The sequence below is a fragment of the Clavelina lepadiformis genome, chromosome 3, assembly GCF_947623445.1.
Source record: "Clavelina lepadiformis chromosome 3, kaClaLepa1.1, whole genome shotgun sequence".
NCBI classification, from domain to species: domain Eukaryota; kingdom Metazoa; phylum Chordata; class Ascidiacea; order Aplousobranchia; family Clavelinidae; genus Clavelina; species Clavelina lepadiformis.
Window position 1 is genome coordinate 19519363 of NC_135242.1, and position 15432 is coordinate 19534794.

General features: G+C 39.5%; 1 protein-coding gene across 7 annotated transcripts in view; it reads right to left on the minus strand.

Moving 5' to 3' along the window:
- Positions 1-374: 374 nt before the first annotated feature.
- LOC143450768 (muscleblind-like protein 3) overlaps positions 375-15432 on the minus strand; it is a 32509-nt gene continuing 17451 nt past the window's right edge. For 5 of the 7 annotated variants that reach the window (XM_076951446.1, XM_076951444.1, XM_076951449.1 and 2 more), the window contains exons 4-14: positions 9364-9543; positions 8277-8394; positions 7117-7256; positions 5852-6034; positions 5508-5597; positions 4759-4794; positions 3879-4098; positions 3622-3788; positions 3361-3493; positions 2669-2722; positions 375-2594 (exon numbers count right to left, since the gene is read on the minus strand). In XM_076951446.1, the coding sequence (XP_076807561.1) occupies positions 2365-2594; positions 2669-2722; positions 3361-3493; positions 3622-3788; positions 3879-4098; positions 4759-4794; positions 5508-5597; positions 5852-6034; positions 7117-7256; positions 8277-8394; positions 9364-9543 (1551 nt within the window). In that variant the 3' untranslated portion in view covers positions 375-2364. The remainder of the gene's footprint in view (positions 2595-2668; positions 2723-3360; positions 3494-3621; positions 3789-3878; positions 4099-4758; positions 4795-5507; positions 5598-5851; positions 6035-7116; positions 7257-8276; positions 8395-9363; positions 9544-15432) is intronic. The other 2 variants (XM_076951445.1, XM_076951450.1) reach the window with 2 other exon arrangements.

The following is a 15432-nucleotide window of genomic DNA, read 5'->3' on the forward strand; positions in this document are numbered from 1 at the left end:
TCGAAATTACCTAGACTTAAATAATATGCGTTAGTAGAAGATTCTAGGATGTTCAACAGTTCAGTCAAGAATATTATAGCAGAGTTTAATCATACAAGTTGTTAACGGCAAGATGCGGAGCCGACCTGCCTCTGATTTAAATCGCAACCTTGCTGCCCTCACAGAGAACGTTGCCTTGCGCCAACTAATACAATCCTTGTTATTAAATCCTCGGCGGTTATTTTGGAAGCTTGGCCACATAGAAACGATACCGTGCTGTGTGAAAATACTTTTGCTGGTATTAATGCTGAATATCTATCTGTCTCCCTTGTCCGTGTGCAATCGTAAATCTTACGGTTACTTTTCGCTAACAGCTCAAAAAAGAACAAAGACAGTAATTCTTAAGACGTATGTAGTAATAATAATGGTAAGATATAACAATACAAACTTCGGTTTCAAAATATTCTAGAATATCAATAGTTTCCATTACGAGTCCAGATTAAGATATATAAAACTTTCTCCGAAGATTATAAAGTTAACAGGAAAATTAATTCGTACGAAATCGGAAAGAACGCTGGAACTTTGAAAAACACAGAAAAAGAACACAAATTTGTATTATACGCGTCAGCACGTTGTACGTTATGCACACACTACTTCATAGTCTTAGAGACCTCCGGTGGCAGAAAGGAGGATTGCACGCTTACGGCAGATGACGCTTTCTACGATCACGACTAGGCCGTTTCAAAGCCAGATACAATCGGATAAAGCAAAATGAACGAATTTCCGCCGAGAGATTGGGCTACTTGATGACAACTGATTAAGTTTTAAATTGATAAAATTAAATCAAAAACCAGAGTCACAGTCAAAAGCTATGACATAATTTGTTAATAAAAAGTTAACGACCGAGACACAAAACTATCTACATACTTTTCACACAAATTTAAATTCGTCGCGGCCGTTTTCGTTGCTGAAAAAGAGCAAAAAATTAGGCAACGCATTCGGACAACTGGGGCCAGAAGCATTGAAAGTTAAGGCACGGGGCGCCTCCTAGCGTCCAAGATACTTGGTATCGTGAGCAAGCAAAAATAATACGATAACACGCCAAGGAACGACTGTAAGAAACCCGCCCTACTGACAAAAAAGAATGAAAACTATCAAGGAATTGGTAAAAAATCTGAGAAGTAAATTATCGCGGTGTTAATGCTATTAATGCGTGAGCCGCCAATTCACTATGCAGAGAAGCACTCTAATTGCTGCTAGTTAAATTCTATCGCAATTTGTTAGCTCCATTTTGGGTTTGAAAGCGAAATAAATAAATTTCAGCAGCTGCCAACATGCTACGCTAACACTGGAGAGAGCCTGAAAATTAAAACACGGGTCTTAAAACTTAAATTGCGCAAGCTAAGTGCAACATAATTTTCTATACCGTTAGAGATGGGGCAAATTAATGTTTGTTTTCTGGATGAAAGTTCGGGATATAATTGGTGTTTATCAGTCGTATAAAAACCGGTGCAGGTTGAACAAAAGGTGGAACGAAAAAGAACAACACATTCACATCAATAAAAACATCATGATATTTCGGTAATCACAATCAGTACACGTTATCGGGCAGTGACGTCAACCGCTTTTGCGTCAAGAGTTCGTAAAACGGCAGCGCCTCTGTCGGATTTCAAACTATAATTCCGCCGACAGCTTCACAGTACCTTTGTACAAGAAATCTACGTACGAATACATACAAGAAAAAGAATATTACGTAGTAGTAAAATATACATGGTTATACGTAAACGTCTTTGTACGCCTAAAAGAGAGTCAAAATAGTAACACAATTTCGTAGGTAAGGCCACGAAGCAGCATTGGACAGACAGTTAGCTTTTAGCTAAAAAAAGTATTTTTCACAAAAAAGCAACCCTTAAAATCGCGGCTTAGTAGTGCAAAGAGAATTCAGTGGGGAGAATAGACTTAAATTGCTTTAGAAAACCTTTTAATAATCAGCTTAAAATCAGAACACAGTCTCCAGCAAGTTGATTAATCTTGCTCCGCATATACTTTAGCCGTAAGTCACAACAAATTGTAACCGAATTATGCGCATGGTAACACTTGTCTATTCAGTAACTAGAACAGAACTAAGTTGCACTTGGGTTGGAACATTTTTAAAACAACGAGAAACAGAAAAAAAATTCGAACAAAGACACAAAAATTTTCACCGAACGATCCAAAAATCCTAAAAAACATTGAAAATGCACCTTTATAGTCAGGTGCAAATTCGAAAGGCATCAACGCTAACTTGAAACTTGCACCACACACAATCAAAAAATAGAAATCCACCTTTAACATTTGGAAGTTGTACGTTAAAAAACATTGCTTCCAGCTGCAAATTTTGTAACCTTACTGTACTGAGCCTTCGGTCAAAACGCCCGAGTAGGGATGCTGGGCAGGAGGCAGAACCCCACTTGACAGCAAACCTACTACGCCGTTTGATGAAAGACCGTTGACACGAGATCCAGCGGGGTCAATATAAACTGGGTCCAGGATATTTCCATTTTGGGGTTGAGGTGGCGATGCGGGACTTGTATTCGGTGGGTGATAAAATTTACAATGAAGGCGAGTGCATTTGCCTAAAATAGCAAAGTGAATAGACTAGAAAGTGACTAACTACTCCATAGTAAAAGTTTAATGACGACTCCCTTACCATGCAATGCGTTGCGGCAAACTGTAACTCTATCGTCCTTTATTTCAACATGATCTGAAAAATTACATAAACGATATTATTGATATTGAGTTTGTGCTTCTTATTAACACATATTAAAATAAATAAAATGACACCATTATCATAACCACGGGTAGTCGATTGTTTAAAAATTGCTTTGAAAAGGCTTTTCTTTGCCAAAAACACTTAATTAAGTGGTAATTGCGGTATTGCTTTCCTTAGTTCACAGACTATTTTCGACACAGTAATTCAAATGGTAACAGAAAACGTGGGCAAGATAGGAGTTGGATTACAAGGAATGATTGCAACACAAAAATAAAAGTAATTGCATTTTCAAAAGAAATATCAAATTATCAAATCAAACATAATTACTCGTACGTATTTTTAAGGTTAAACCAATTAAACCTTTCATATCCTTAACAATTACTACAGGTCGATGGCACACACAACAGGATTGAAAATCTGCCACAATATCTGCTTGCTAAGGGAAAAATAAGTCTGGCGACAAACGCATGCGAGGCACACAAAAGCATAGTTCTAACACAGATTTTGAATTTTATCACTCAAAAAGAAGTCATATAATTAAAAATATTTGCATGAGATGTGACACAACTATGCTTTTGTGTGCAATGTGGCGATTGATATAGCCAGCCCGTGCCGCCACCCATCAATACCTTTATGTACATGGACGAAACGGCAGAAAGCTCTAGAACATTTTCCAGACTGGAAGTCCCTGCACACAGTCAAGGTGCTCGTACCGTAACTGTTTTGAGTTACCGTCGGTTTGGTGCCGGCATCGGCAACCAGCTACGAATGACGAAGCACACAAAAACACGTCAGAGCAGTGTGACGTGACAGACAATAATACAACATCGAAAATTGCACACATGACGGTGGATATTGAGAAATTCAAGCGAAAACGGATAAATATTTACCTGATTTTGCCCGTTTAAAAGGGTATAGGGTGTGGTTGTACCATTAGCGCTGCTGGTGCTGGTTGTTGGAAAGCTTATAGCTGTAAATGGCGTCGTGTGACCTGGCGCCGCCGCGTTCAATGCGCCAGCAGCTGTCGCACCATATTGCAGTTGGAGCATCGGAACAGCTGAATACAAAAAGTGAAGCTCATTATCAAGATATTATTGGATGCAAAAGTATACTCACAAGAGCGGTGAATCATGTTCTTTTAAACTACCTTGCTGATAATAGGCCGGGGCGGTCTGCATCGCTTGGTGGTGCATTGTAGTCAAATTGTTGTAACCATACAAAGCGGCAAGTGCCGCTGTCTGCGAGTTCGACGAAGACGAAGTTAACCCAGGGGAAGTTCCGATTCCAGATCCCGCCGATGTTATCACAGATGTCTCGATTGCATGACGCTTGAGAGGTGGCTGACCCAAGTGCGTACCGTTAGTCATCTACAAGGTGTAAGGAGAAAAGGGTTCGGTAAAAGGAGAAGTGAAAAAGGGGAATGATCTGGCTAGCAACCCTCCGTCCAAAACCCCACATTGGATACAAAATGCGAGAACATTACACCTTTCATTGCATGAAGTAGTTACAAACGTAAATCAAAGGCTACCAAGAAATCTCCACTGATAGACAACGTAACACACGATACGGCAGTTCTACTAGTTAAGGACTTCTACCACCTGCACCATAACTATAAGAGTTTTATCAAAAGAATTTCACCAAACAATTATTCCGAACCACAACGTTTCGTTCATTGGCCATGCAGTAATAAGGGTTATTAGGCGACACATGCAATGGGTTAACTGTCTCTCTTATTTAGTGCGTCATTGACGAATGACGTCGCAACTAGGCAGTAACAAGAGATGTGACGTTGACAAAGCAAAGGCGTCATCGCCAGGCGAAGATGAAGCCTTCCAACAGCTCCGTAACGTAAAGTAGGGGATTCCCCTTTTACGCAGGTAAGATGCGACCTCAGCCGTAATCAATGCGGGCAAACTATTTTTCAAGTGGTGATGATGACGGTTGTACCAAGAGTTCACACAGCTATCGCCGCTTAATCAAGTTATCAAATTAGATTACATTTAGAGCAATTAAAAAATCATCTTTACCACGTCTTCGATGGCCAAGACTCTTTTTTGCGCGGTCTGATAGCAACAAATTGCAGGACATTTGCACATTAAAATAAACCAATAAGGATTTAGACGAAAAGCAGCCAGCCAATCAGCAAGCGCGGAGCAAAGACAAGGAGTCAAGCAAGAAAAAAAAGAGAGAATAAAGAATTTTTGTGAGAAATCTGTAACTAATAGATCAATCATAACCATTTGTTTAATTGTTGAGCATGAATATAAAATAATAGCTTTTATGAAGCTCCTTTCATCACTTAAACTTCAGGTTTTGTTATATTAAATATATATTTTCTATGTAACAGCAATAACCGGAATGAATTGATTATTATCCAACTAAAAATTACATAATAATTAGAAGTGAAAGCTGTAAAATTGGTAGAAATTGCCAAAACAAAGCAACAATTCAGCATTTATATGGGCCAAAAAACAACCATAAATATGAGGTGAATATGAGGCAAATATGAGGTGAAGTTTATTGAAACTGCTGAAAAATTATGACAGACCATAAGTGAACAACAGGCTTTTGTGCAAGATGCACTGTGTAATTGCCTTGAAATTACTCTACAAGTGTTAATATCACACACACACACACACACACTAATATGGCATGTTTGCATCATTGCGAATTGCAGAGCTTGAAGCTACACGGCTGCACGAAGAAATTAAGCCAGCATGCAATAAGAATACGATTTAAGCGGCATATTCAGATGATTTCAGCAATTTAGGCTTACCATGACGGTTTGATGCGGCGAAGCGATTGTAGCTGGGCTTAGTGAGGGCAGAAACGTAGCTGCAGGACTTTGTGCAGCTCGGATTTTAGCCTAGAAAATAGACAGAAGTCTGGTAAGTCGAAAAGTATAGTGAGTGGTCTTTGGTAATAATTATTGGCACTAATCTTTTCCAATCCAAAATAAAACCCGACGAACGGCCACAGCAAACATCCACCCTGATTATTATTTCCCTCCTCTTTTTGATGTATAAGCCCTTCCAGTATGCCCGCTTAAGCCGGGTTTAAATCCCATAGTACGTGTGAAATACCGATGCCAACACCTTTACGCGACCAGATAAAACTAACCTGCAAGTGGGAAGGCGGGTGGAAGTACTTGCACTTTTCCCTCGTGCACCGGCCCTTGATGCAATCCATGCACACGGTCACTGTATTGTCGGTGACGTCGATCATGGAGCGGTCTGGGGGGTGCCCGAACCGACATTCGAACTCACCCCGGGTGCAGTTTCCTCGTTGAAAGTCGCGGCAGACCTGGGTAGATAACGGAAGTACACAATTAAAACTGGGCGAAAAAAATGTTGTTATTATAATTTCGGTGACACAGAACGATTATGACCTCCATTGAAGAGAACGCACTCATACTTGTGTCTTTTCTATTTCGTTTTAATTTTCACCCAACCACCTAACCTGAACGTAAGTTAAATGTTCAAAATTAGATTTTTTGGGAGAGGTTTTAATGGTATGCAAAATACGGATTAAACCTGTGTTCACAAGTAAAACAACGTACAATGCACAAACCAACGTACTGTCAGCTCCGAACAATACAGTATGAGTTTATTCGGGTCCACTTTAAATTTCGGGAATTTCATACGGTCGGCCGAAAATGTCTGACTTGGCAAGGCCAGGGCAGACGTAAAACAAACACATCGATCATAACGACTGGAGCAACTTTCTACAAGTCAGCAAATATAACTGGCAGCATTGAATAGAGGAGGAGGTGATTTTGGCGATAATGACGCTCAGTTGGAGCAAACTGAGACACAACAGCCCAATTAACCGCGTTCAGTCATCCGTGAAAAGACGTGAGTGGTTGACATTTGAACTATCCGGCCTACGCACGCAGACTATCACTTGATCAGGAAACCTCTGGCAATAACTTTCATCGCATCGTTAACGGATTGGAAGGTGTTTGTTATGCAACACTGAACTTTGTAGATTTCACCTCTATCCTAGCGTATGGGTTCAATAGGTTATGAAAGAGTCGGATTTTTCGATAACTTAATTGCAAAATGCTGTAGTTGATTGTCCACGGAATTTCGAGGTGAACGCTAGGTTTCGGAGTTGCCCAAAAACGATAAACCTTCTGGCATTTCATCACTGTGCGTAAATAGAACGGATTTTGATGCAATGCTGATCAAATCAATTCTATAACCAGCGCAAAACGCTATTTCCAGCACATTGTTTTTCCAAGCGACTGTAGACGCAGATTGAACAACAAGATTAGGTTAGGGTGCCCGTATGCCAGCAATTTGTTGGCATAATATTTATTGTTGCATATTATCGCAACATAATAATTATGTTAACATTGATGCCACGCATTTGTGATAACTTACTTCCAGTTTATCGGCGCGGACACTTCCGGGTGTAGGAACCATGGCAGCGACTTGAGTGGGTTGGGAAAATATCTGATGACCCGGTGACGCAGCGATAGGGTAATAGGGGATAATGTGGGGGTTTAATGCAGAAAGGTCGGCTGAAAGAAAAAAATTGAATATGTTTTGGTTACAAACACAACGTCGGAATATTGTTATTTTATTTAAAACAAAGATAAAATTCGGAGTTTATAACTATGTTGTTAAAACCGAAGTACATGCTTTTATGGCCGTATCAGAGCTTGTTGATTATCTTACAGGTAAAAAGAGGTTTTATAAGGAAAAGTTTAATCCTTATTTAACGAAATAAATCAGTTATGTCCACATATAAACGCACGAAATTTTTGGACTGAGCAAGCGTACAAAGTTCTTGAAAAAAAACTCAGTTAATTATAGCTTATACGAATTCTTTTTCGACTTAAAAACACCAATGTCCTTGACGTATCGAGCAGTCGCTTCCACGCTAATCGCATTAAACCAAGTGTAATTATAAACGATACAAGTAGTTGTAAGATTTGAACTGTAGCGCAAAATTTGCTCCTCGTTACACTTTTAAGCTTGTTTAAGATTTTCCCGAATTGTAAAGTCGTGACTTAGAAGAAGATTTCAAGCAAATGTTTTACAGTTTTTTTGTAACGGCGTTAGGTGTCGAGACTTCGGCCAAAATCACTTAATACGTGCGAGCTAGTAATCCAAAAAAAGTATCTGCAAGCCAAAATACACCGTTAATTAAGCGAATGAATCACGGCTAAAAAAACTACCTCCGTTGAAAAACAAGTTTAGTTAGATTATGAACAACATTTCTTGGTAAGCCTGTTGTTTCAAGGACAACAAAATAACATTTTAAGGAATATTCAAAAATTTTATTCACCGTATACTATATATATAATGTTCGTAAACAATGCTCGAAAATAAACAAAAAAGCGTCTGAGAAGTTATTTTGTGGTATTGAAAATTGTTAGGAAGCTGAAGGGTTGTAAAAGCGAATGCAAAAAACTCAGGATTCCCGTCGTGGTGCTCAAAAGAGAAACGCGCGGCATAAACACCCATTAATCAGCGCGTTAAAACAGAACATTTTAGCTGCTTAGCCAAAGGCTTGCAAGGTGAAAATATAGCGATACCTGAAGGCTGTAGCACGCTGTAAGCTGCAGCAGCTGGGGCCGTGGCTGCCGCTGCTACTTGTGACGAGTAAAGTTGATTGGCGTGGATACTGCTTGCTTGCGGTGCGCCAGCTACTTGCTGCATAATAGAAGCAATAGTTAACAATGCAACAAAAAAGCATTTTTGAGACACATGGCCGTAGCCACAAAACAGCTCTGCCAAAGCATGGGAAATGTTGTATAGCAAGGTACAATACTACGCAAAATTTTATGAACACGAAATTTCGGCATGTTTTACGCAATTACGCATCTCTGTCCATTTACAAGCCTAACTTGGACTTCTAACTAGTGAGGTGATGTGAAATCCAGCATGACGTATACACGAATCGGCTGTAAGCGAAGCATTGTCTCATGCAATGCACTGTTCAGTCTGTTATAAAAGGCCGACAAACAGCTTTCGCAATTTGATTGCTTGTCTTTTCGAAAATTTGAAATTTGGCACTTCGGCCTTCAGTCACCTGAGGTCAGGAAAAGGCCAATCAAGGTCATGCTTCGAGGTCACGTTACAAGGTTATCTGTTCTTTCAGGTATATACAGTAAATTATGGCCTATTAACGATTAACCACGACCTGTTTGGCGAATTTTTTGTGTTTTCCCTTTTTACCTGTTACTGGGAAAACTTAGCGGGAACGCCTATTCATGTTTGTACAAGGTAAAATCATCGTCAGCTAGCGAGGGATACGTGATATGGCGGTCCTCTAATGTGTTTGTCAACCGACTACCATTACCAACGGGATTATAAATCTTAGCCAGAAAACGTATTTGCTTTTGATCATGATTTTACAATGCGCACAAGTGTGCGGTTTATTCTACGTCCCTACCGGTTTAAAACAAAACGCGCCGCTTTTCAAGAAAAAAAAAATCAAACGCAAAGCGGTTAAATTTTTTTAGTTAATATAGCTAATGCAGAAATGCGGCTTTCGAATGTTTATCATGCAAGAATTACTCCAAATCTGCTTAAAACCTCAACGGAAAAGAGGTTATTGCGCTGGTGGGGTTAGAAGCAACAAAAACAACGAGCACGCTTTATGCATTATAGGTAACTCACCTCGTAGCCAACCAAGTTGCCTTGCGGCAGCGTTGCCTGCATAACGTTGCTTTGTAGGGGAAGCATATGTTGTAGCATTGCACGATTTTGGATGAGAGTTTGACGACCGGTGATCTCTAACTGCTGCTTGAGTTGATAGGTGGGATGGAGATACTTGCACGATTCGCGATTGCAGCGACCCTGATTCGAACACGAGTACTTGCTAATTACCGACAGTTAATTGCTAAGCATAATATGTACAACGACGCAAAAAAAGCTGCAAAAATACAAAAAATATTCTTAATTTAGTACTTTTTTCTTATAAAGTTACAAAGATCAAAGTATATAGTATGTAGAAATAACTTCACGCTTTCTTAGACAAAGGAACTCTCTCAGTCAACGCTGATTTTACCAGTCGCTCTACGATCTTTATTTTTTTCCCATCTCAGACATGTCCTGGAAAAACCTACCTAGCAAGATTATGACTAAGAACCTGGCATTAAATGATATGATCGCCCAATACCCAAAAGGAAACCACCGAGGTTCATTGTGTCTTCGTGGGCAGGTTAAGTTTAGAATCGTGTTATTAGGTACACTATATGACACTTGGCGCAGATAACAGCAAGTTACAAGGTCTTTAACATAGCAACTGTCTGCTGGCCTAAGCCGTAATCGGCTTTTTTAAGCAGACTTTGCTGACGACCAAAGTCATCGTAAGTCTTCATTGCGATAACGCTGGTATTTGCGCTCGAATCGAAACGTGGCTATGACGTTACAACACCTTGCAGTACAGGACGTGGTGTCAGACCTGACACAGAAACTAACGTTAATAAGTAACAAATGGGTCGAAAATAGCTGTTTTAGCGGTTTTATGAGAGCAAACACATGTGTACCTCTGTCACCTTCGTAATTAAGGTCGACTCAAATAAATAGGTATAATCGTATGATGGACACTTACAGGTTAAATAGTTGCCAAATAACTGCATCAGTAACCATCACTAAACCGCGACATGCGTGCAATTATATTTGTTGGATTGATCAAGGTTGCATGTGTGGCAATTAGCAGATTTGTTTGACAGTATCACCCATTATTCTATATAACATTGAACACGAAGCTACAGCTTACATACCACGGGCTTAGGCATGTTATTATACTGTACATACGGTGTAATACTTGTCAACTTTTGTTAACACTCAACACAGCATCATTTTTTACTTTACAACTATGATGTATATAACGCTACAACTTTGTTCATCAAAGTTTTCATGTGATTCTAAGGAAATTGAACAGGTGGCTTAAAACTAGGATCGCTAAAACAACTATCCGCGGCCAAGCAGACGAGCAAAAGGAGCCCTGTTTCTTTAAGTCCGAATCGGTTTTATCGAGTCCCAAAAGTCTGGAATCCAAATCAAAACAGAGTAGAACAGAACGGTATGATCCAAGGACGGTTAATAGATGGAAAAGGGAGGAAGGTTTAGAAGGTAAAGTGGCGTCAAGTGGCCAACGAAGGGTTCTTCATCGAGTAAGTGAAAGCCCACCTCCTCGTCCAAACAAGGCACGTTCGTACAGATCCACAAACGGATCGGGCAACTGACTAAGACGTTTCCTGAATTCAGCAAAACTCTTCCTATTAAACAAGTTTAGTGGTCGATTAGAGTCTATTATAGGATAATCAAGCGATCAATACTGTAAAAGTCAGATGACAGAAATAATGCCATCAGCAGATACATGAACATAGGCGTAAGTGACACTGCACAGTCTATGGAAGAGACGAGACGAGAAAAGCTGACGTACAAATGTTAGGTATGAGCTACACACGGCCTCTAGCAAGTGCTTGGCATCTGAACTGGCCCTGTATGTACAAATATTGAAACATAGGTGAATTAACAGCACTGGTTTAAATTCAAGTTCAAAGTACAACTTTGTTCCCTCTCATAAAGACTGCATGTAAACTATAATCGCCTCGCCTTTGTCCTGTGACTAAGAAGCTTTTCTGAGTACATTTCTACATCAGCCATAGCAAACATATAACGCAAACGAAATAGATGAATCATGTCTTTGTGCAATACGCTATACTGTTGATCTATTGGGCGATTAATTACAAAAGATCTGTCGCCGACGATATTAATCTAAATTTTATACAACCGTCCGCCCTAACGCCCGCAAACAGCCATATATCAAGTCGACATGGCAGTGGATAAATTTTTATGGTAGCACTCGCTCAACGATTGTCACTGGGTACACAATGTCGGTAAATGTTTGTTTGAATTTTAGCTGATGGGATTAAAATTAGGAAGACCATTAACGACTATTCATTATAATTGCATTAATAATTAATTACTTAGAACAGGTGCCTTTTCGTTGAAACGCTTAGCCCCAACTACTGTAACTCTACTTCGCCCGAAAAGCTGCAACAATACCGTGTTTTAGAAATGGAAGACATTTCCATGTTTTAGTTTACTCGATTCACAATGGTCCAAAATTTAAAGACTGCGTTCGGTAGCTTCTTCCTCAGCTCGTTTCATAACGGTTGAAGCTAGGTTTGGAAGAAGGATCTGAATGGAGAAACTTACAACTTGTGAAGAGAAAGGTTTACCTACTAGCAGCGACGTTTGCGATATCAGACAGAGCTTGTAATCAGTTGGATTACTTCGTTTTCCACATACAGCATTTTAACAATGCATTCGCTGAAGGAAAACAAAAACAATCCGAGTTTTCTGAACAGAACTTCCTTTAAAGCTACTGTATAAGCAAATTCTGATTTTCTTAATGAGAACTATGAATGAATTTATTTAAAGGTCCAACATACTTTCAATATAGTTTCCACTTCAAATGGTGGGATGTGCTCTTACCCGTGCAAATGATTTTTCATTTTTTTATTTGAATTTGCGACTAACCTTTCTCCTTTCAGTGACGCTTCAATGGTTAACAACTTACAAGCAATGGCGTCAAAAAAATGGATAACATTTCCTGCACCTTAAAGCCAGGCTATTGATCACATACCACCCTTTTACGCCATTTACATATCCGCTTATATGGTACTGCTACATGTGGTATAGAGGCGATAGCTGTCCAACTGGAACGTTTGCTAATGCAAGGCGAGGTATAGGATTTCGTACTGTATAATAAGCACAGGAAAAAATTCTTGCAACAGGCCACGCTCCTGTTAAAAGCCAAATGCCGACAGCTTTCTCTACCACTTTTCCTGGCTTGCTTGGTTTCACAAAACAAACTTAACTCACGAAAGTAAATGGGTCATTACTGTTTCATCAACACTCTCTATTCATCTGCACCTTTTTTATCCCATCTTTAACCCTAAATTTGGGGTAATAGACTAACAACAAAGCGCTCATTGACGTTTCCAAATAGGAGTTTAAGTTCAAATTCAAAGACATTGAAACAATCTCAAAATTCGATCCATCAATGCCACAAACAAAGCCTGCGGATACAGGCAACCCAACACAAAAAACTATTCACCAACTCAGAGGATAAACATGAGCAAGCAGTAGTTGGCGCGTTCAACAAACAAACATTCCACTTTGTTCAAACTCCTTTCCACTTTCCAGGGGGCCACGTCGACCGCCCATGGTGCAGGCATAAAACCCGAAATGCTTCACGGCCCGACTTAAGAAGCGTTACCTCAATCTTTCGTCTCCTGCTAGCTCTCGACAATTGCTCCAGGCGCGTAGAAAGCACGATGTTGCGAAGCCTGTTAATCTACAGTACGGGCGCGATATGGGCTTCTCGTACATGGCGATTTTCCAACTTGAGATACACAGGAACAACGTACCGCGTGCTGATTAAATACGCGTGCGTATGAAATAAACTTAAATAAGGTAGCGCCAACACACAGCACTTGACTATCGATCAAATAATGTAGAACAAACTCAACCGCGTGTGGCGTTTATTAATATGTAAACTAAACCACCCTGTCCCCAAATGCTAGACTACAGTTCGCCAAATAGCTAATTTTACATCCTATTACGTTGCGACAGTTTTACAGTGCCACTGCGACCAGGCTAGGTTAAACCAACAAGCGGAAAAACAGCAACCTCAGTAAAAAGTTGGTCTGTCTACGTTCAGTTTCTTGAATGCGGTGTATGTTTTCTTCCAAGATTATTGCGATAATGACCGGTGTGTACGACGACTATGTGTGTTAGACTTACAACAATACACTTAAGTATTTTTCAGGAACCTAACGAACATTTTGAACATGATAAATTATACAACACACTCTCACAATAAATCTGGCACATCTCAACAGGATGTTGTTTTAGTTTGTAAAAACAGAACAGATTAAACGTTGTTGACCGGATTATATATCCTGCAACTAAGAAAACCAGCTTAACCAAAGTTTCGAAAGTTGGTTATATATATAACATTATATGTATCAATGTAACAGTATTTTATGTATCCTGTTATACACATCTTTTATATATTAACAATACGCGTTCGATGGTGAAAGCGTAAGAGTTGCCAATCCTAAACTTATGATTAATTATCATTCCAATAAAAAGTTTTACGATGAACCTTTATTTAATTAAAAAGCAGATGTATTTTACTCGAAGGACGTTATTATCGGCCAAGCATGCTCTAATAAGCGTATTATAATGGACAAAGTAGTTTTCAACAGCAAATAAGATATTCGTTAAATTTTAACGAGGCATCGGCGCCATTAATTACGTGTAACATTAAGTTAAGTTAATAGCAGGTTAGCGCGTACCGATTAAAATAATTCAAGACGAAGGCTGCAAAAAATACAGAACACAAAAACAACATGTCTGCGGCTAATTACGCCGAAAGATCTTAGACGTTTGTTTTTGTCCCATAAAGAAATGCTGGGCAGCGCTGTGCCTGAAATATCTATTCAAGAAAAACGGTGTTCTACAGTAGTATGGAGAAATGAGCTTAATCGGATTAATAACACTAGTACGCATTTTCTTCTCAACATTTGTCCTTTGCAATTACCTAACACTCGCATGTGTTATGTTACCATATAACCTTCATATTTCAACAACCTAAATAGAAAATGCAACAGAATATGTCTTCAAATCGCTTGGAAATAATTTGAAATAATTTGAAAAAATTCGTTGAGTTGATTATGCTGAGCAAAATAGTTCGTGAATAAATCAGGTTATCTATAGATTGCAATTGTGTCAAGGCGTACAGGAAGTTCTAGCTACACTGCTGCCATTCTATTAGTGACTTTGCTGTGGTCGTTTATAATACCATTAACGTTGTTTCTCCAAAACCATGAGGCACACAATCCACACATATCACGCTTTCAACGAGCAAGTTTGAATGAACGTGCGTGGAAGCCTGGTGGAGTTGGCTTAACTCTACCGACATGTAATAGCAAGACAAGATGTTTTCCTCCACAAGTAGATATACTGAAACATACTTCGTTTTAAACAAGGTTTTAACACAAAAACTACGTTCACTGCATTTTCATTAACTAAAACCTCGCAATCATCACACTTTATCTAAGTACAGTAATACATCTTACGTATGAAGCATGAAGCCTTTCCTGCTTTTCGAGTTAAAAAATAATCTGGGCTATTCACTGGTCGTTTTAACTTTATACGCAAAATGCAAAATAGAAGTCAAAACTCTGCTGAAAATTTGTAACGCGTTGTGTTAAAGTCGAAACGGAAACTGCTCGCCTAACGGTCAGCTATAATAGCGTGCTGCGTTAAAACCGGCAGTTCTGACTGACATTTACAAGTAATAGACGACCTTTAAGCAACACGGCACGTACGATTGCAGCGATGCATGCGGGTTTTGGGTTAGTACGTCGGGCTGACACTAGGGAAACCAAGTTGTAAAAAACAAAACGCACCGGATATCGGATTTAAAAGCATTTCAGCAAAAGTTAAAGAGAATAGCGGATTATCGGCTAAATTTTAACGTTGAAAAATATGAGTCGACAGCCGACGTACAGTCATGCGCGACTGCGTTCAACCAGGCGTGCCCAACGCCGAACATGGTCATACACTGGCCCGCATACCGACGTAGAAACAACGGACTGGCACATCTGATGCCTAAAAACAAACAAAACGGAGACGTGACCACGATAAAAACAAACGATC